At 34.1% G+C, this 22,925-nt stretch overlaps 1 protein-coding gene across 4 annotated transcripts in view; it reads right to left on the reverse strand.

The window, feature by feature from the left end:
* ORC4 (origin recognition complex subunit 4) overlaps window positions 1-22,925 on the reverse strand; it is an 89,106-nt gene that overhangs the window by 20,883 nt on the left and 45,298 nt on the right. For all 4 annotated transcript variants that reach the window (XM_055380173.2, XM_031008457.3, XM_004032625.5 and 1 more), the window contains exons 2-7: window positions 21,324-21,397; window positions 18,875-18,951; window positions 18,166-18,256; window positions 3,951-4,026; window positions 3,458-3,543; window positions 547-595 (exon numbers count right to left, since the gene is read on the reverse strand). In XM_055380173.2, the coding sequence (XP_055236148.1) occupies window positions 547-595; window positions 3,458-3,543; window positions 3,951-4,026; window positions 18,166-18,256; window positions 18,875-18,951; window positions 21,324-21,380 (436 nt within the window). In that variant the 5' untranslated portion in view covers window positions 21,381-21,397. The remainder of the gene's footprint in view (window positions 1-546; window positions 596-3,457; window positions 3,544-3,950; window positions 4,027-18,165; window positions 18,257-18,874; window positions 18,952-21,323; window positions 21,398-22,925) is intronic.

Here is a 22,925-nt window from a genome sequence, read left to right on the forward strand (position 1 = left end):
AGGTTGTGAAGAAAAAGGTATTATCAAATATTTTTACCAATTAAACCTTTAGGGTAGTTTTTAAATGTTAAAGATGGTGCCTTTTAACCCAGAATTCTACCCACAGAAATTTATCCCAGGAAATATCTGGATGATCATCTAAGTATCTCTTCTTAATTATAAAAAATTAGAAACAAAAGCCCATAATTGGTGATTAATAAATAGCACCTTATAAAACAAGAACCATAAAAATGATGATGCAGATCAAAATCTGCTGATTACAAAATAGGTAAAATAATTTTATTGTTGTAAAAAGTCACATTCATCTCTATCAATAATATACTGATATAAAGATCAGTATATCATTGAATAAAGATAAGAAATCAAATGCTAATTGAGATAATCACTGTTATAGTGGTGGGAATACAGTGAACATTGTATTCTTTTGAATGTTTCTGTATTTTATGAGAGCTTTTTTTTTGGCAAAAGCTTGTATTACCTTTATAATCAGGGAAAAAATAAAGTTAAAACGGATCTTCTGAAACGGCTGAATATGTTAATATTTACCTTTTTTTAAAGCTTCCAGAAGAAATGAAAGGTTTTCAGCAAAGCTTCCCTGAACAACAAAATGAGATAAAATGATTAAAAGTTTAGTGAAATAGAGAACAAAAGATGGCTGTCTGATTCTCAGATTTTATATAAACACTGTATATCTTCTAGTTATTAGAGTCATTGCCCAGACTCTGCTGAGTGTCTCTATACTTCCTATCTAAAACTTAAATACTTAAGCAAAGATGGCACAGCACTGAAAATCACAATTACAATGTCATCTTTGAAATTTTATATTTTAGAACTTGAGGATAAAACGGTCAAAGAAGAAAAAGAAAAGTAAGAAATTTTATATTTTCCGGAAAAAATCTGAAAGAATGTTAAATTTATTTGAAGGTAGTTTTGTAGAATTGCCATATTCTAAATATAGTTTGAGACCTAGAAATGGATTCTACTTTGTGTCTTCAAACACAATGGGGTCTTGCAAGTCTCTAATTTGTACTGGTAAAGAAATAACCATGAATTTAAATGAGAAACAAAAAGAAAAGGCTTTTTTGAAACATTAGATACTATAACAGTGTTTGTCTATTCAAGAGTATACTGAAGAATTTATGTATATCATATCATGTTTGGCTATGTTTACTTGGAATATAGCCAAAACATTTTTGGATACAATTAAAATGTTCTTGATGAAACTTAGTGTAGTAGATGCATTATCTAGGTGCTCCAGATTGTGGGTAGAAGCCCCATTAAAATATTTGTTTCATTAAAATTATTAACTTTTACTTCATTCAGAGTTCATAATTAAAAGAAACAGCCAACTTTAAATTTGAGGAGATATAAAGGAGAAAAGAAACACACTTATTCATTCTCCAGTTGAGAGATCTAACATAAAAATAGCATAAAGGTTTTAAAACTTTCACATATTGTGATGTTGTTATGCTATTTCCAAGGCAGGCAGACCAAGAGGTGTTATCCATAACTTACTGTAATATAACAAATCCTCAAAGAGACAATCTGTTGGGAAATCAGTGGTCAGTTACTCAAAGGTAGCTTGTCTTTCAGGCTTTTTGCTTAAAAGATTATTATATCTGATACTAAGTATATGCTTCTATAAATACGTATTTGTGCATGTATAATATACATATATATGTCTGCTTATATCAAACCAGAAAAGCTGTGGGTTGAATTAAGTGACTTAGGTTCTTATAATGTCCAGGCTCTGCCATTTTATGACCTTCGGCAACCTAATTATGCTCTCTGAGCAGAAGCCAAATTTATATAATGAAGGAATTAAACTATTAATTTCTATAGCAGTATTTCTCTATTCAAGAGTATATTGAAGAATTTATGTATATCGTATCATGTTTGGCTATGCTTACTTGGAACACAGCCAAAACATTTTTGGGTACAACTTAAACTAATAATCTCTATATATGATAATAATAGCGAAGATTAGAACAGAATGATAAAAAATTGTGCTTTTTATTATTTCACATAAAACCAATATGAATATGTAACATTTAAAAATGTCAGAAACACCTATCCAGATCAACTGGGAACCAAAAGCCAAACTGAGCATACTTAACGAGAACTGTCTTTGGCTCAGTATAGGCCACTAGCTTCAACATCACATTCTAAACAGGAGGTAGAATATTAGATTTATAGATGGGGCATTTTGAAACTGCACTTCAAAGACCTACAGACTTTGGAAGGGACAAATTTACTCAACCTTTTAGATTAGATTAATATTTTATATTAATGTTTTATAGATTAATATATTAATAATTTAGATTATATAATAATCTATAATTATATATAATAAACTATAATTATATATAATCTATTAGATAATTATATAGATATAACCTATTAGAGAATTACATAGATTATATAATTATATAATTAATAATTTTATAGATTGATTATTAAAGAAACTCATAAATGCTAGGAGTCTTACACAACTATGGCGGTGTCATTGCAGCACAAAGCCCACAGTTCAGAAATTAGAGCGATGCCACTGCATGGTCACCAGTAACCAGAAAATGAAGTTGGAATGTGTATAATCCACTCCAACTGCATAAGCAGTATGAGGCTAGGTAATTTCATCATGAAAATTCAGGTAGCTGCAAAATTAAATTATCATGTTTTCCTTAGGCCCTATATATTAGGTGAAAGGTAAAAGTTTAATACAAGTTTCAAAACATTTCAAGTCAGTTTCTTTTACTGATGTTGTTCACTGCCCTGAGACTATAAGATGATATGATAATGAAGTATGAATAAATTTCTGAAAACAGAATAAGATAACTGACATTTGTACAGCACATTACCATCCAGCAAATTATTTTTTAAGTTAAATGATGTGTAATGTTTTCTTTCTTCTTCAAAATAATCCTGTGAAGTATGGATAATAAAATAACGCCCAATTAACATGTAAAGAATCTGAATTCAGAGATACTTGTTAGCTCAGGATCATCAGGCAGTCAAAGGGTTGTAAGGCATGACTGAAACCCACCTATTGCAGCCTCAAATTTAGCACATTTTCTACTATACACAGGCTACTCAAGTCTCAAAAAAGTAGAAATAGGCTGCTGGAGCATGGTATTTTTAAAAATGTGTTAATCTATCTCCAGAGATACAGAATCAAAGTATTCACCTTACAGAAAATGAAATAAACTCAGAATATCTACATAAACTTGGGTTTCTTAGCTATTTTACAGCTAGTATAACCTACTATGGAAAAATCCAAGTATTGTAGACTTAATGACTAAATGTATCCTACACATTACACATTTTTATGAAAGAATCTCATATATTTCAATTAAGAATTTCTGAACCTCTCCCTACCCTTCCAGAAATATAAAAATATACATGGTATAAAGACATTACCTTAAAGTCTATTTAATAAAATAACTGAAATGATACTTACAAAAACTTTATCTCCAACTACATTTTCCAGATTTAACTGCCTTGTGATTTCCTTTAGGGCGATTTTGTCATTGATCTGCAGCAGTCCTAAAATAAAGTCAATTTAAAAGTATTTAATTAAAATGAAACATGTATTTGATACAGCAGGTTGTTTTCCAGTTAAGTAAATCTTCCCAATCAAAGCCTGTGAGTTCATATCACTTTCTTCTTAAAACTTAGCAATAAAGACATTCTGTAGAATCAAAAAACAATCCTCCTTGGGATTAGAATGATTAAAAAAAAAAAAAACAAAAAAAACACAAAAACCAGAGTCCTTCTGCGACTCCTTCATTATTATTATTTTAATTTCTAAAAATACTGCATATGGTGTGCTAAGTAAAACATGGATCTAGTTTTCAAAATCTAACTATTAAAATGGATTTGAAATATACAAGTCATATAAAAACCCCACAAAGTTTACATAATCTCCAATGGCAAAATAATGGCATACTTACCATTTAAGTGAACTTGTAATACATTTTCACTCACTTCTTCTATTTCCATGAGTTCTTTCAAAGCATGATTTATTAACTAAATATGAAAAGTTTATGAAATAATAATAGGTAAAAGATAAAAAGAAGTCCATATTTGTTTTTAAACTACAAGCGGTAAGAACAGAATATAAATAAATTGACCTCTTTAACAAGTAAGTTTTCAAATTCTTTACAGATAAAAGGTTTAACTAGAACATCTCATATCTGACTCTTTTTAAGAAACAAGAGCCAGGACTGATACAATATTCTCTCAATCACCTACCTGAACTTTTAATACAAATTTAGAAACAACCAAGTTTTAAAATAAATATTTCTCTACATGTCACATTAAACATGTGACATGGCCCTTATAAACTTCATGTCTCAGTTAGTACATTACGCATCTCTCTGACAATTACTCTACTAAATATTATTGTAATCAGTTAAAAGTCTATTGAATTAAAGGTTTCTATGCAGCATACTTTTTTAAATAACATTGTATTGCTCTTGTACTGTGATATCATATATATCTCTTCATATTACCAAAGCATTCATTTTTTTTTAAAGAATTTGAAAATGAATGTAATTAAGAAAAGCCAAAAACCTATTTGAAGAGTAAAGATGGACTGTTCCTTCCAATATTAAAATATAGGTACTATCATAAATAAGTGAACTGGGAAAAGCAGTGGTATACACAAAATATTAATAGAGATGGCATCAAAACTTAGGACAAAAAGTATTACTCAACGAAGGCACTGGGACAACTGGTAAACTATTTTCCAAAACAAAATACTATTTGTATTTGCAATATGCTACTTATTTTGTCACTGCAACACCTTATCTAAAAGGAAAAAAGCAAATATGATCCTCATTTTAAATTACATATGTTTCATAACAAGATAACAAAAATAAAAAAAATTTCCTGTTATACCTGCATGGTTTTTAAAGCATAGGGAATTCCAGGTCCTCTGAAAAGGAGACAATCTCAAGATATCACCTGTCATACTACCAGTAATAGCCCAACTGAGAAGTGACATTTAATGAGAAGTAACATTAAAGGACTGCATAGAGGTACTTCTTCACCTCTGGATCAGGTCAGACACTATAATAAGAGTACATCCCTAGATGATACAGAGTTGGTCTCTCAAAACAGTGCTTTCAGAAATTTTTTTTTTTTTTTTAGCAATCCATGGTATTTTCTTTCCTCCATCTCTTGATATTTTGCTTAATATATTTTTTCCTAGGTTATGATTTTGTTTTAATTCATAAAATGTTTTATGTTTTGATGAATTATTCAAAACCATTTCAAATCCTTTGCTAAAAGGAATGGGGATTTTAATAACACCTTCCATTTTATATATGCATAAGGAGAGTTGTGACAGGTTTATAGCTTTCTTTCCACTCAACTTCCTTTAAACACCAACTTATGCTTTGCTTGGATCAGCCCACTAATATTTTATGGGCTGTGTGTATGGTTTGAAATGATAAATATATTAGCAAGTGAGTCTTCGAATAATGTTAGTTCTAATCTGGGTATTGCTAAAATTTATTGTTTACGCAATCAACCATTTAAGTTAGCTTTTTTCTTGAATATGTTGTTATCATTTCAAATATTTAAACTACATTATACACTAAAAATATTTAGTTGGTTATTAATGTCACACTGACCAACATAACCAAATTTGGTCATCCCCTTTCCACATTCTTTGTGCCTAAAATTTAATTTTACAAACATACCAAGATAATTTTCTTAGACCTCCCAACATCCAGTAATTTTTATGCTCACCAACTATTATACTATTTCCAAATATTATAATAAACACAGGTTTCACCAATATGCAACTAGGAGAAATATCCTATTTAACCATCTAGCAAATTTATCTACAGTAAATTCCATGTGTAAGAGCATTTTCTACGGGTCGGTACAGTGGGTCACACCTGTAATCTGAGTGCTTTGAGAGGCAGAGGCAGGAGGACTGCCTGAGCCCAGGAGGTTGAGGCTTTAGTGAGCTATGACTGAACCGCTGGGCTCCAGCATGGGTGACAGAGAGCCTGTCTCTTAAAACAAAAAAAAGATATTTTCTAGGAGTCAATCTGTCACTTGAAGCCATATCAATTTTTTTTTTAAATAAAATGCTTGTAATATTATAAGCCACACTATTGCCTTTTTCAATTAACTGTAGAGTTAGCATTTTTGTATTTCAGACAGTTTGGCCAAGTATAGTGTTTTAAATATACTATAATCTTGGGATTAGGATTAGGGGTTAAAACAAACAAACATAAGACTACAGTCTTATGTTTTAAAATTTGAATTTATATAATTATACTAATTAGGCTAGGCACAGTGGCTCATGCCTGTAATCCCAGCACTTTGGGAGGCCAAGGTGGGTGGATCACTTGAGCCCAGCAGTTCCAGACCAACCTGGTAAACACGGTGAAACCCCATCTCTACTAAACATAAAAAACTTAGCTGGGTGTGGTGGCACATGCCTGTCCCAGCTACTCGGGAGGCAAAGGTGGGAGGATCGCTTGAGCCCGGGAGGCAGAGGTTGCAGTGAGTCTAGATCGTGCCACTGCACTCCAGCCTGGGCAACAGAGTGAGACTCTGTCGAAGAAAAAAAAGAAAAGAAAAGAAAAAGAAAAAAATTATACTATCGAGAGTTCTTGTCTAAAAATAAATTATATCTGACAATTTATTCAATCTATATTTTCTCTCAGGATACTCCCACACATACAACAAATTACAAAAGTAGCACAAGTCAAACAATGCTCATCTCTTCAACCTGCCAGCATCAGAGTACATCAGGAATATATGAAACTATATCAAAATGGAATGCCATGCAAGGGACTCTTCCAGATTCCACTATAGTGAAAATAAATGACTGCAAAGCACCACAATAGGGCTCTGGTTTAAAAAGCAAAAAGTAGATAAACTGTCAGTGTGGCCAAGAATAACATCCATTTTATTAACTGATAAATACTATGACTTAATGCTTTTGCCTTTAAATTTCAGTACATTGATTAAACCTATAGGGGTTTATGAAAAGGTGCTATAACGTGGAAGGGAACAACAAGCAGATTAAAAAGATTAAGTTCAGATTTAAAATATTAAGCAAGATGGCTGATTAGAGACTCCTGGTGCTCGTACTCCCAACAAGAAAGGACCACAGCAATGAATGAACAGCTAAGATTTGACTGGCGTGTTGAAGGGAGAGTACTGGAGTACAGCAGGGAAGGGGAAATATGTGTAATGACTGAAAATCCAGGAGGGTAGTGTGTAGGCACCTGGCCTCTGCAGCTACATCTCCTGCACCCCGATCAAATCTTCCCGTAGTCAGGAGGGACTTCCCGTTTTGGGGAAAAGGTAAGCAGAAGATCCCCACCAGTCCTCACCGCCATCACAAACACCTACAGTCCTTACCACAGGAGAATCCCATAGTCCTAGCAGGCCCTAAGTCAAGGTGGACAGCTGCTGGGAATTCAAGCAGTTGCATTGCTCCAGATCATGAGAATAAGGTATGCACTCTCCAACCCTCACCCACCTGTAGGCCAACCTGCCCTGCTGCAGCATGGCACCATTGAGGCCAGAGCCACCTCTGTTGTGCACCCTGCTCTGTGGGCCAGTAGTCACTGCACCTTTCCAGTACTAGGGGTCCATCTTCATTCCACCAAGCCCACATAGGTGGCTGAACACCACAACTCTAGCTGCACAGAGACTGAGCCTATAATTGGTTATGACTCTGGTCCTACACAGCAAGGAAACCAACCCCTTGCTGCCACACTTCCAGCCAGAGGACCAATCTGGCAGTCCCACCCAGGGCAAACTCTCACTTGAGGTGACCAAACCAGGGTGGGGCTCTCTCCCAAGAAGGAGAGGCCCCCGAGCATCCAAGCAGCTGATACACCCCTTGCACTGGCAGAGCGGCTATGCACCCACACTCAGAACCTGAGAAACAGCCCCACAATACCGTGCACCCCTCCCTCCCGCAGACATACCCCTAGCTTGCCCAGTGGTCCTATGCCCAGAATCAGAGCCTGAAAAATAGCCCAGAAGGTTACCCATGGCAGGCATGCCACCAGCCCAGCCGAGCAGCCATGAGCCATGACCTGTACCTGAGAAACAGCCCTATGGGCCACCCATGGTGAATACACCTCCCACAGGGTGGCCAAGCATCCCTGTGAACACATACTAGGCCTGAGAAGTAGCCCTTCAGGCCATTCTTGAGCCTGCCAAGCAGTCTTGTGCTCACCTCCCAAACCTGACAAACAGCACAGCCTCCCTATAACTCCATCAGACATGCCCCAGGACCAGCCAAGCAATCATGTGCCCACGTCGCTAACCTGAGAAGTACACTTGCCAACTGCCCCTAACAGACACATTACCCTAGCTGGCTGAGCAGCATTACACCCTAGGCCTACAAATCAGCCCTGAGGGTTGCCTCTGGCAGACACTCTTTTGGGCCAGTCGAGCAACCCTGCTCCTACTTCCTAGGTCTACAAAATGGTCCAGTGGGCCATCTGCTGCAGAAAAGTTCCCAGGCCAGCCAAGCAGCAATGTCACAGGCCTGAGAAACAGCCTCACAGGACGCCTCTAGTGGGCATGCCCATAAGCCAGCTGAATAGCCTTGTGCCTGCATCCTAAACCTGAGAAACAATCCCGTGGAACCCCTCAGCAGATACGGCCCTAAGCCAGTCGAGGAACTGTATCCCTACACCTCTGTTGGGATCAAGCAGCCTTGCACCTGGATCCCAGGCATCTCCTGGGCCTGAGAAACAAACCAGTGAGTTGTTCCTGGCAAACATTCACCAAGACTGGCTAAGCAACTGCATGACTATGCTCCTGGCCACATTAATAGCCCCATCTGCCAGTGTGTCAGATCCCAAGGTGGTTGACCCACCATATGCATGCATATGCCCCCAAACTGAGAATCAGCCCAGCAAACCCACCCCTTGCAAAGCTGTACAACTGCCACCACAAACAACTCTCAGCCTAGGCCACTGAGACACTTGTAAATGACACTAGTGTGGATTACAGCTGAAAAAACTACACAAAGACCACACTACTGTATCCAACTAGAACCAAGGCCAATGAACCACATCAAACTGACACCTCGAGACACATTCACACAAATCAGTACTTCCTTACGAGATCAATTCTGTAAGATTGGAAAAGACAATTTTACTTTTCTACCTGAGGCATATCAATCAACACAGGGACACATTAAACATAAAAAAGCAAGAAAACATGACACTTCCAAAGGAAAACAATAATTCCTCTAGTAACAGACAAGAATCATAAAGAAATACAGAAAATGCCAGAAGAATTTAAAATAATAATCTTGACAACACTCAGTGAAATTCAAAAGAATACAGATAGAAAATTAAAATCAGAAAAACAATTCGTGATTCGAATAAGAAATTAACAGATACCATAAAAAAAAAACAGAAATCCTACAGCTGAAGAAGTTAATGAATGAAATAGAAAATACAACTGAGACCTTCAATAACAGACTACATCAAGCATAAGCATTTCTTAAATTGAAGACAAATTGTTTGAAATAACACAGGCAGACAAGAAAAAAAATAGAATGAAGAAAGTCTACAGGATTTATAAGACTTCAATAAGTGAACAAATATTTGTATTATTGTACTTTCAGGAGGAGAAAAGAAGGAAAAGGTGAGAAAAACATATTTAATAAAACCATAGTTGAAAACTTCCCAGTTCTTGAGAGAGGAATGGACATCCAAAGGAAGCTCAAAACTCCAAACAGACTCAACACAAACAGAAGGTCTTCTCTGAGGCATATTATAGTCAAATTGTTAAAAGTCACAGACAAATAATTAAAGCAGCAAAAGTAAAGTGTCAAGTCACTATAAGGGAATCCCTGTTATACTAACAGTAGATTTCTTCTTCTTTATAGCAGAAGAAAGTGCAATGCCCCTCTCTTCAACCTGCCAGCATCAGAGTACATCAGGAATATATGAAACTATATCAAAATGGAATGCCATGCAAGGGATTCTTCCAGATTCCACTATAGTGAAAATAAATGACTGCAAAGCACCACAATAGGGCTCTGGTTTAAAAAGCAAAAAGTAGATAAACTGTCAGTGTGGCCAAGAATAACTGATCCATTTTATTAACTGATAAATACCATGACTTAATGCTTTCTTAGCATTAAGAATCTTAATGCAATCTTAGCAGATTTCTTTTTTTAATTAAAAATTTTAAACTATCATTTTTTAAAATGATAGTTTAAAACATCTTTCATCCTTCTTCTTTACATTTTAGCTGATTGTCAAAATATACAACAGCAGATTTCTTAAGAGAAACCTGACAGGACAGAGGGGAATGGGATGATACAATCAAAGCTCAGAATGAAAGAACTGTCAGCTAAGAATATAATACCCAGCAGCTTCAGAAATAAAGGAGAAATAAAATCTTTCACAGACAAGCAAAAACTAAAGCAATCCGTCATCACTAGACCAGACCTATAAGAAATGTTCAAGGGAGTCTAACATCCACAAATGCAAAGATGATGACCACCATCATGAAAACAGGGGGAACTATAAAACTCACTGGTAGTGCGGATACATAAAGGAGAAAGAGAAAGGATCAAGCCTTATCACTACAGAGAAGCACCCAACTGGAAAAATAAATGAGAGGAAGTAAGAAACAAAGGATATATGAAACAAGCAGAAAACAATCACTAAAATGACAGGGTAAGTCCTCACTTATCAATAATAATCTTGAATATAAACCAATTAAGTTTCCCATTTAAAAAATACAGAACAGATAAAAAAAAACTCAATTATATGCTGCTACAAGAAACTCACCTCACCTGTATAGACACAGACTTAAAGGTATGAAAAAGATATCCTATGAAAATGGAAAATAAAAGTGATAAGAAAGTTGTAAAAACAAAGAACATTATATAATAATAAAAGGATCAATTCAACAACAGAATATAACAGTTGTACATATAAATGTACCCAACACTGAAACACTCAGATGTATAAAGCAAGTATTATTAGATCTAAAGAGAGAGAAATTGCAATAAAATAATAGGAACTTCAACACCCTATTCTCAGCATTGGACAGATAATTTAGACAGAAAATCAACAAAGAGAGATTGAATTCGAACTTCACCATAGACCAAATGGACCTAAAATACCTCTATAGAACATTTCACCCAACAACTGCAGAATGTACATTCTTCTCATGAGCACACAGAAGATTCTCCAAGACTGACCTCATGTTAGGACACAACAGAAGTCTTAAAACATTTTTTTAAAAAAAGCAAAATCATATCAAGTATCTGATCTGGCCACAATGGAATAAAACTAGATATTGATAATAAAAAGAACTGGCTAGGTGTGGTGGCTCACACCTGTAACCCCAACACTTTGAGAGGCCAAGGTGGGAGGATCCCTTGAGCCCAGGAGTTTGAGACCAGCCTGGGCAACATAGGGAGACCTGGTCTATATTTTTTTTAAAAAGTAATAATAATGACAGGAACATTAAAAACTATACAAAAATATGGAAATTAGACAACATGCCCCTGAACAATGGGCAACAGAAATTAAGAATATTACCGATTCCTAGAAACAAAAGAAAATAGAAACACAACTTACTAAAACTTAAGGAACACAGCAAAAGCAGAATTAAGAGGCAAGTTTATATCAATATATGCCTACACCAAAAAACTAGAAAAATTTCAAATAATCTAACAATGCAATCCAAAAAATTAGAAAAATTTTAAATAAAAAAATCTAACAATGTATTCCAAAGAGCTAGAAAAGAACAAACCAAACCCCAAATTAGTCAAAGGAAATAAATATCAGAGAAGGAATAAACAAAATTGAGACTAAAACAATCCTACAAAAAATCACTGAAACAAAAGTTGCTTAGCCAGACTAAGAAAGACCAAAATAAATAAATGAGAAAAGAAAAAGGAGACATCAAACTGAATATCACAGAAATAAAAAGGATCATTAGGGACTACTATGAAGAACTATACATCAATAAATTACAAAACCTAAAGGAAATGGTTAAGTTCCTGGACACATACAACCTTTCAATATTGAAGCAAGAAGAAACAGAAAACCTGGAGAGACCAATAACAAATAATGAGGTAGAATCAGGAATAAAAAGTCTTCCAACAAAGGAAAATCCAGTACTGGATGGCTTCGCTGCTGAATTCTACTAAACCCTTAAGGAATTAATGCCAATTCTTCTAAAACTATTCCAAAAAATTCGAGCAGAGGAAATTCTTCCTAATTCATTCTATGAGGCCAGCATAACCCTGACATCAAAACTAGACAAGGACAAAACAGCAACAAAAACTACAGGTCAATATCTCTGATGAATATAGATGCAAAAGTCTTCAATAAAGTATTAGTAAGCTGAATGCAAAAAGATCATTCACCATGATCAAGTGGGATTTATCCCAGGGATGCAATGATGGTTTAACATATGCAAATCAATAAACATCATACACCACATCAATAGAATGGAGGCCAAAACTATATCATCTCAATGGATGCAGAAAAAAACACGTGATAAAATTCAACATCCCTTCATGATAGAAACTGTCAAAAAGGTATAGAAAAAAAACACCGCAACTCAGTAAAGGCCATATATGACAAACCCAAAACCAACATCACACCCAATGGGGAAAAACTAAAAGTTTCTCCTGTAAGAACTGGAACAATACAAGGATGTTCACTCTCCCCATTCTTATTCAATATAGTACTAGATGTTCAAGCCAAAGCAATGGGAAAGGAAGAAGTCAATTCATTCCTTTTTGCAGATGACATAATCTTATATATAGAAAAACCTAGAGACTCTACCAAAAAACTCTTAGAATTTCAGTAAAGTTGAAGGCTACAAAATCAATATACAATAACCAGTACTGTTTGTATATACTAACAACAAACTACCCGAAAAAAAAAAATCAAGAAGGCAATCCCATTTATAAGAGCTACCAAAAAAACGTAATTACTGAGGAATAAATTCAATTAAGGAGGTGAAAGGTACAGTTTTGTACAAGGAAAACTACAAAGCACTGAAGAAAGAAATTGAGGAGGATACACACAAATGAAAAGACACCCATACTCACATGATAGAAAGAATGAATATTGTTAAAATTACTATACTACCAGAAGCAATCTACAGTTTCAATGATATTCCTATCATAACACCAATGATATTCTTCACAGAGATAGAAAAAAAAATCCTAAAATTCATATGAAACAACAAAAGATGCCAAATCGCTAAAGCAATCTTGAGCACAAGGAATAAGGCTGGAGTCAACATACTGCCTTACTTCAAATATACTACAAAGCTGTAGTAACCAAAACAGCATGGTACTGGCATAAAAACAGACATGTAGACCAATAGAACAGAATAGAGAACCCAGAAATTAATCTGCTTATCAACAGCCAACTGATTTTTACAAAGGCCAAGAATACTCACTCATTAGGGAAAGGGCAATTTCTTCAATAAATGGTGCTGAGAAAACTGGATATGCAGAAGAATTAAACTAGATTCCCATCTCTCATCCTATACAAAAATCATTTCATAATAGATCAAAGACCTCAATGTTAAGACCTGAAACTATAAAACTACTAGAAGAAAACATAGGGGTAATACTTCAGGACACCAGTCTAGGAAAATATCTTATGAATAAAAACTGCAAATCACAGACAACATAAAAAAATAGACAAATCTGCTAACATCAAACTCAAAAGCTTCTGCATAGCAAGGGAAAAAATCAACAGCATGAAAAGACAATCTACAGAGTAAATGAAAATATCTGCAAAGTATTCATCTCATAGGGATTCATATCCAGATTACACAAGGAACTCCAGTATCTAAAAAGCAAAAAACCAATTTGCTTAAAAAACAGGCAAATTATCTGAACAGACATTTCTGAAAGGACATACATATAGCCAACAAATACATGAAGCAATGCTTAACATCATCAATCATCAGGGAAATGCAAATAGAAACCACAGTGAGGTATCATCTCACTCCAGTTAGGATGTCTATTTTCAGAAAAACAAAAAATAATAAATGCTGGTTAAGATGCAAAAAAAAAAGGAACTTTTATACACCATTGGTGGGAATGTAAACTAGCCAATATTGAAAACAGTACAAAGGTTCCCCAAAAACCACTACAAATAGAACTACCATATGGTCCAGCAATCACACTACTGAGAATTTATATAAAGGAACGGAAATCATTACATTAGAGAGACATCTGCACCCCGTATTTATTGTTGTGCTATTCACAATAGCCATGATATGGATCAACCTAGTTGTCCAACAACAGATGAATGGATAAAGAATATGTGTATATACACACAATGGAATACTGTTCAGCCATTAAAAAAAGAAATGAAATCCTGTCATTCACAGCAACACAGATCGAACTGGAAGAAGTTATATTAAATGAAATAAGCCAGGAAAAGAAAGTTAAACACCATGCGTTTTCACTCATCTATGGAAGCCAAGAAAAGTAAATCTTACAGAAGTCAAAAGTAGAAGAGAGGATAGGGTAGGAAGGGTAGGAGGAAAGGAGGGATAGTGAGAGATTCAATAATGAATACAAAATTACAGCAAGATAGGAGGAGTAAGTTACAGTGTTGTACTATCATTGTTCTGTAACTATAGGATGACTATAATTAACAATAATATTTTCCAATAGCTAGAAGAAGGATACTGGATGTTCCCCACATAAATAAATGATAAATGTTTGAGATGACTGATATGCTAATTATTCTGATTTGATCACTATACACTATATGCTTCAAAACATCACTATATATCCCATGAAAGTGTATAATTATTATGAGTCAATTTAAAAATAAAGTATAAAAAGGTTAATTACTACTTAAAATGTCTATTTTATGAAATAAATGTTTTGAGCTATTTAAGCCAGACTTAGACAAGAAGAAAAGATTCTTAGAAAACTGAAATGCAATATCAGATGAGAAGAAGCAAATGACAGCACTGGCAGTAAAGAAAATCACATTGGCCATATGACAGAATGCTGAGAGAGGGGGAAAAACATGAAAAAGATGGTAGACATGGAAAAATGAAAACAAAGATTTAAGAACTGAATATTCTAATATTGGATATTCATTTTTTCTAACCATAAGAAAAAATGAAAGAATATTCAAAAATAAAAGAATATTATTCTTTAGAGAACAATACCCTCTAAATTTATACTAAATCAGTATGCAGAGTATTAGTGAATTTTATGATTAACTGTTAGACATAGTCTATGAATAACTAATGCAATAAAAGAAGAAAAGGAATAAAAGTATGGAGATAGGGAAGGAATAATTAAAACTGTCTTTGTTGAAAGATAACATAACTGTCTAAGTAAAAAAATCTCAAAGAACTGACAAAAAAACTAATGGAATTGAGAAGCAATTATAGCAAGGTTGCAGAATACAAGGAAATATAGAAAAGCCAAGTGTTTAGCTATCTACTAGCAATGAAGACTTAGAAAAGGAAATTAAAAACACAGTACTATTCGCACTAGCACCAAAAAAATGAAAAATTAGGTATAAATCTAACAAAACATGTATAAGATCTTTATTAAGAAAACTACAAAAACTGACAAAAGTCTTAAATAAATAGATACTCCAAGAACGGGAAGACTAAATATAGTTAAGATGTCCATTCTTCCTATTGTGATGTGTAAATTTAACTCAAAATCTAGCAATTCACAAAGATTCCCAGAATTTTCTGGATATGTACAAAGTGATTCTAAAGTTAATATGAAAAGGCAAAGTATGCAGACAGCCAACACAATACTGCAGAAGAACGAGGTCAGAAGACTGACAGTACTTACCTTAAAGACTCACTAAAAATCTACAGTAATCAAAACAATGTGACATTGGCAAAAGAACAGACAAAGCAAGGGAATAGAAAGAGAACCTAAAAATAGACCCATATAAACATAGTCAACTGATCTTTGACAAAGAAGCAAAGGCAATTCAATGGATAAAAGATAGTCTTTCTCCAACTGGGCATTCATTTGCCAAAAAAAAAAAGAAAAGAAAAAAAAAAACGAATCTAAACACAGACCTTACATCTTTCACAAAAATTAACTCAAAATGAATCACAGACCTATATATAAAATGCAAAACTATAAAGCTTGTAGAAGATACATAGGAAAAAATCTAGATGACCTTCGGTTTGGTGATGAAGCTTCAGGTACAATACCAACATCATAATACATGATAGAAAAAACTGACAAATTAGATTATTAAGATCAAAGACTTCAGTTGGGCACAGTGGCTCATGTCTGTAATCCCAGCACTTTGGAAAGCTGAGGCAGGATCACTTGAGCTCAGGAGTTCAGGACCAGCCTGGGAAACATAGGGAGACCTTGTCTCTACACAAAATTAAAAAAAAAAAATTAGCCAGGTGTGATGGTGCATGCTTGCAGTCCCATGTACTCAGGAGGCTGAGGTGGGAGGACTGCTTGAGCACAAGAGGCCAAGGCTACAGTGAGCTGTGATCATGCCACTGCACTCCGGCCTGGGTGAAAGAGCAAGACCCTATCCTTGTAAGTAAGTAAGTAAAATAAATAAAAACTACTCTACCAAAGATACAGTTAATAGTATGAAAAGACATGGCAAGATCCCATCTCAAAAATAAATAAATAAATAAACGAAATCTTCTGTTCTGCCAAAGACAATGTTATTATTAATAATATGAAAAGAATAATATTCTTTTAATATTATGGAATAATATTCTTTTAATATTATGAAATAATATTAATAGTATGAAAACAAAAGCCACAGACTATAAGAAAATACTTGCAAAACAAAACTGAAAATCAGAAATATAAAGGACTCTTACAACTTATCAATAAGAAAACAAATAACCCAAATTAAAAATGGGCATAAGACACCTCACCAAACACATACAGATGAAAAAGAAGTGTATGAAAAGATGCTCAACAGCATATGTCATTAGAGAATTACAAGTACAAGCAATGAGACACCAATATATACCTATTAGAATGGTTAAAATAAAAAGTTTCTTAAATTTAAAAATTTGAAATTTAAAAACATTTCGCATAGCCCTCTTGTGAAAACTACCCAAAATAACAGTGAATTCAAATGCAAAGAAAAACCATAATAAAAAACTCAAGAATAAAGAAATAGTGATTATAGAAGCTGAGTATGAGGACTAAAACAAATTAAACATAGATTTGAAACTAAAAAATTACTGTAAATATGATTATATATAAATGTGAAAATTTGTGAAATATTAAAAGAAATTACCTAGATCTAAATTCTCAATTTATATTAAACAATACTTCAGATGTGATAACAGTAAAATCCTAACGTACTCATCTTAATAATGTAATTTCAATATACATTGCTTAAATGTTAAAAAAAATTTTGCTTCTCATCCATTTTTTTAAAGTACATTTGTCAAAAATTGAAATTTATTGTATATAATACATGAGAACAGATTTTACACAGACTACTTAGCATTGAAATTAATTACTTTCAAAAGTTAACACCCATAATTTGTCTCCTATATTGCATAAAGGATATCAAAGAAAAGAGTAAAGGGAAATAAGTAAGAATATCTTTTTGAGGTAACTAAGCAAATATGATAAAGAGTGAAAGGAGACAAGAATGATATAAGATGTGAGCATGCACTGAAAAACTGTGTAAGTTAGGGTTAAACAAATAGTAATGATGTAGGAAAAACAAAAAGAATGCATGATATGATAGTTCCCTAACCTATAACAAAGGGAAAAACCCTACCTTGCAGTGTTGATGTAAAGAATAAATGAGAGAACACAATAAAAAGACACATAGTACATGCTCAATAAATGCTATTTTCTTTTTCCACTGGAAATTTCTACTTCTTTAAGGACAAAAGACCATGTTGGAACAAACATCAATTGACAATTTTTCACTAGGAGGACAAATAAGGGGGAAAAAGGTCTGCTACACTCAAATATACCACCCTAAGTTTATAAAGTTTTACATGTCTTCTATGATTAAAAAAGAAAAAAACAAAAAAGTAAAACATTACAAAATAATGAAAAGTATTTTCAGTATTATATAAAATAAGATTTATATATGAATTCATTTATTCTTATATAAAATAAGAATCATCACATGCCAACAAACACCAGAAATCAACAGCTTTTACCATAGTTTTTCCTGATCCTCGGGGTCCGATAATAAGGACAGAGTTACTCTCTCCATGGAGAGCAGTTCTTTTCAGCAGCTCACTTAAGTGTCTAAAATGATATAAATAGGACAAAATTTTAAAAATGAAGCTGGAATACTTTGTTATGTTGTAGTTTTTAAAAGGCATATTTGAATATGCACAGAAATTTCCTCTCTTCTCTCCCTCTGGGTACTTGGCCTAGCTTCTGAATGGTCCTAAATAGAAAAATACAAAAGAAATAGTAGGGCAGTATTGATTCTCTGAAATCTTCAGGTGAAAACGTAGTCAGATTGGAGTATATTGATTTATACGATCGTAGGGGACAAGGGACAATAGTGGCAACTCTCGGGACCCTTGGATTCAAATCTCTTTTCCTACTAATACTCTGGACTTTTACTCCATAGCTGGCTGCTGGGTATTAAGGGCAAGATGGTTAAAATTCTCTCCACAGTATCAGATAACAGAAACAAAACAAAATTGAAAGTTAAAGTGCTATCGCATTATGGAAATATTTGTATCTGCTCCTGCTTCATGCTATGTGGTGTTTCTATTCACAAAGCGAAATTTTTTATTTCTATAAAAGTGTTTGTTAGCTTTATTTAATATCAAATTTGTACAATAATTTTTGCAAAACCTGGAAGGCATCTGTAAGTAGGTCCATAACAGTCAAGAGGACAGCTAGACTTACTTGTATTGTACTTGCACTCCAAATAGGTTACTATGTGGACTCTGACGACAAAATCTTTCACGTAAAATTCTTTGTACCTGATGAAAATAAAGTGAATAAATATAAATAAAAATATTACACATGATATAAAAAATTAATAAGAAAGCACATTTACAATAGTCAGAATTAGGTATTAATGAATCAATTCAACCCTCCCTAAATTCTTATCCTCTAGAGTTCTGGCACCATTTTCATACGTTAAAAAATTAATGGATTTCTTACCTATCTCAAGTCCCATAGGAAGAATGAGAATTTAGTTGTGAAGGTTTCAACAAGAGGGAGAATCACTGACTTTAGCTATGTTAGCAACTTAAGGGCCATTGTAATGCACGTGAACGAGTTAAGAAAAAAATTCTTGTAAGCAGCTATATTTTGAGTTCATCTTAGAACAAAGGCCTTAGACTTAGTCATGAAAAATTATGTCAGATAATCTACCATACTCTTTAAAAAGATGGACCATTAAAGTCGTTCCTTTTTTGGATCTGCAGCTAATACAGAGGTCTTTCAAGGACAACAACCTGAGGGTGCTATCTCAGATTTGGCCCCATGAACTGGAATAAAAAGCCTCCTGGAATATTTGCTTCTCCTAGACTGACAGCATGGAACTAATCCTTCATGTACCAAAGAAGTAAATCTGAGTTCTTGTTCCATGTACAGAGGCAAAGCAAAGAAAATGACTCACTAGGGACAAAACAATACATACTTGTTCATTATCGAGGAAGTTAGAGTAAGGACATTGGCTCCAGAAGAGTCTATTATATGAATTTTAAAAGGTTAAGTCTGTTCTAAATTTTAATTTCTTTATCTATAAAATAGGGACAATAACATCTTATGGCAGGCCTGTTTTAAAGATTAAAAAAGGGGGCTGGCCGCTGTGGCTCACGTCTGTAATCCCAACACTTCGGGAGGTCGAGATGGGCAGATCGCTTGAGGTTAGGAGTTCAAGAGCAGCCTGGCCAACATGGTTGAAATCCCTTCTCTAATAAGAATTCAAAAATTAGCCAGACATGGTGGCGGACGCCTGTAATACCAGCTACTTGGGAGGCTGAGGCAGGAGAATTGCTTGAACCCAGGAGGCAGAGGTTGCAGTGAGCCAAGACTGCACCACTGCACTCCAGCTGGGGCAACAGAGCAAGACTTGGTCTCAAAAAAAAAAAAAAAGGCTTAAAAAAGGCAATTATTTGTAACACAAATAGGCTTTGTATAGGTAATAGCTAATATCTGTAAAAATACATAAAAGAACATATATATGCCTCAACTAATCATAATGTGTATTCCTCTACCTAGATGAGATCAAAAGAAAAAACTCAAACCTTTCCTTAAAAAAAAAAAACAAAAACCCAGAAAACCTCATTAAAATATCTTAGAGGCAGTAACGGGGTATAAAATATAAGCTAGATAAAGCTACAGTGACTAGTCAGAAGGTTCACAAATCCCAAAGTGATCTGGCATAGAAGTTAAATAGGTATACGCATGTATTGATATTAAGTCAGCTGTACCTGGAGGATTCGTGCATTTTACATACAAAGGTACGTAAAGCATATTTCAGTTAAAAATTTTTTTAGAAATAGGGTTAAACTACTTCCTTCAAAAAGAAAGCCAAGTCGTATAAAAGAATACCAGTAACACTTAATTTTTATTTAAAAACTACATGGAGTTCAGGTCAAGCTAGATAAATACAAATGCCAGGGTAGAAATACCATGCTCATTTCCCTACTAATCTATAAGCTTCTTAAGGAAGAGACATACAGATAGATGCTCAGCACTTGGAATACAATATACACTTCTTATAACATTCATTACAAAAACACTCAACAGATGAGGAAACGTAATGGAACTTCAACTTAATAAAGGGCATCTACAAAAAAATCCTACAGTTAACATCATATATAACAGTGAAAGACTGAATGCTGCTGTTTCTCTAAGATGAAAACATAGACAAGAATGTCCATTCTTCCCAATCCTATTCAACATTTTAAAGAAAGTTCAAGCCAGGGCAATTAGGCAAGAAAAGGGGGAAAAAAAAAGGCATCTAGATTGGAAAGAAAAAAGTAAAACCTAGAATTCTGACTACCCAGACTTAATAAGGATAAAATTAAATTACAGTATAAAACACTAATATTAAAAAAAATATATGAACTGACAAAAAGGGCAGAGAACAATCATAACAACAAAATCTGTTGGTCCACATTTAATTTTGACAAGAGGTTGGAAAATTTTGCTTCCAGATGATTGTTCTTACGACCTTGTGCTGGCATCTCCTTAAGGTCTCGTACTGATATCTCCTTAAGGTTAGAAAGAGTGATTCTTCCTAAATGCTAAAGGGAAAATTCAGGTTAAGAAGATAACTATTTCTCTGAACAGCTTTACAGGGTAAAATATCTTGAGATTAATGAAAATACATACTAACCTGTGAAAGGCACTCTGTGTGAATTAAGCTGTTACTCTTTGATTTACGACTGCTCATTTCAACAAATTCAAATCCTTTAAAAAAATTGGCATAAATATTATAAACGTAGTGACTTAAAGAGATTACTTAAGAATTTACTGTTCTAGAATTAAAATAAATACAAGTTTTTAAAAGTAAAAAATGCTCAAACCCTAAGACCTTCAAAATCTTTGATGGCTTCATTTTGTCCAAGTACAGGCTGATTCAACACTCTCATACCACACTTTAGGCACACTTTGTTTTACTGTGTTTTGCAGATGGTGCATTTTTTTTTAAAGGAAATTGAAGGTTTGTAGCAACTCTGTGTCCAACAAGTCGATAGGCACCATTTTTCAAACACCATGTCCCCATTTTGTGTCCGTCAGCATTTTTTAGCAATAAGGTATTTTCAAATTTAGGTATGTACATTTTTTAGACATGCTACTACTGCACACTTAGTAGACTAGTATACTGTAAATATAAATTTTATACGCACTGAGAAAAGTTTTGGGTGATTCACTTTATTGTGATATTTGCTTCACTGCAATGGTCTGGAACTGAACCTACAATACCTCCAGGCCTGTATGTGGTTCTTACAGCTAGCCCTCCCTTTCGATTAAATCTTCTATTCACCTTCCCTTTCTTCCTTTTTCTTTTTTTAACTTACATGCTTCCTTTATGATTCTCCCACCCATCCATCCCACAGGATCATCCCTTATAGAAAACCTTCCCTTTCTTGCTCCACTCACCAACAATACACAAATAATCATTACAGACTAGGTTAAATGCCTCTTCCTTAAACACTCATAAGTGCCTGTATTTTGCTTTATTATTGAATTATTTTAAACAAAATTGTCTGTTTAGTTGCTAGTGTTTCCAAATTGAGATTTTTTATATTCCAAGCATTGTAGCATAATGCCCAAAACAAAGTTGGCAATGAATAATTGGAATGAAAAAAAAAATTAATGAAAAAATTATATTTTTTGTAAAATCCTCCTCAAGTGTACCATACTCATAGACAAATGCCTTTGACTAAAAGACCTAATTTTCTTAGCACTGATTTCCTATAGGAGTAAATTTTAACAGATAGACAGTAACAGCTTAAGCAGTGTTTACTTAGGTATCAGGAATTGTTACAAATGCTTTGCATTTATCAACTCATTTAATCCTCAAAACTATCATGTGGAATAACTACTATTATAATCCTCTTTTAAGGTTAGAAGACACAGATAGGCTAAGTATGTTGACCAAAATCAAACAGTATATAAATGGAAGAGCCAGGATTTGGATCCAACCAAGTTAACCACTTTTTTAAAAAAGTGTATTCTGGTCTCATCTAATCTCCAGAAGGAACACAGCTTTGCTGACACCCTGAATTTAGCTCAGTGAAAGACATTTTGGAACTTTTTTACTGCCAGAACTCATAAAACTCAAAAAAAGCTGACTTATCATCAAATCACCAATGATTAACATTATAATAATGCAAGAATGACAGCAGCAAGATGAAATAGGAGGCCCTTCAGCTTGTGTCCCCAAATAGCAACAATAATTTCACAGCCACCCACGGACAAAATGGTCTTTGTG

Source organism: Gorilla gorilla, chromosome 11 (assembly GCF_029281585.2).
Source record: "Gorilla gorilla gorilla isolate KB3781 chromosome 11, NHGRI_mGorGor1-v2.1_pri, whole genome shotgun sequence".
NCBI classification, from domain to species: Eukaryota; Metazoa; Chordata; class Mammalia; order Primates; family Hominidae; genus Gorilla; species Gorilla gorilla.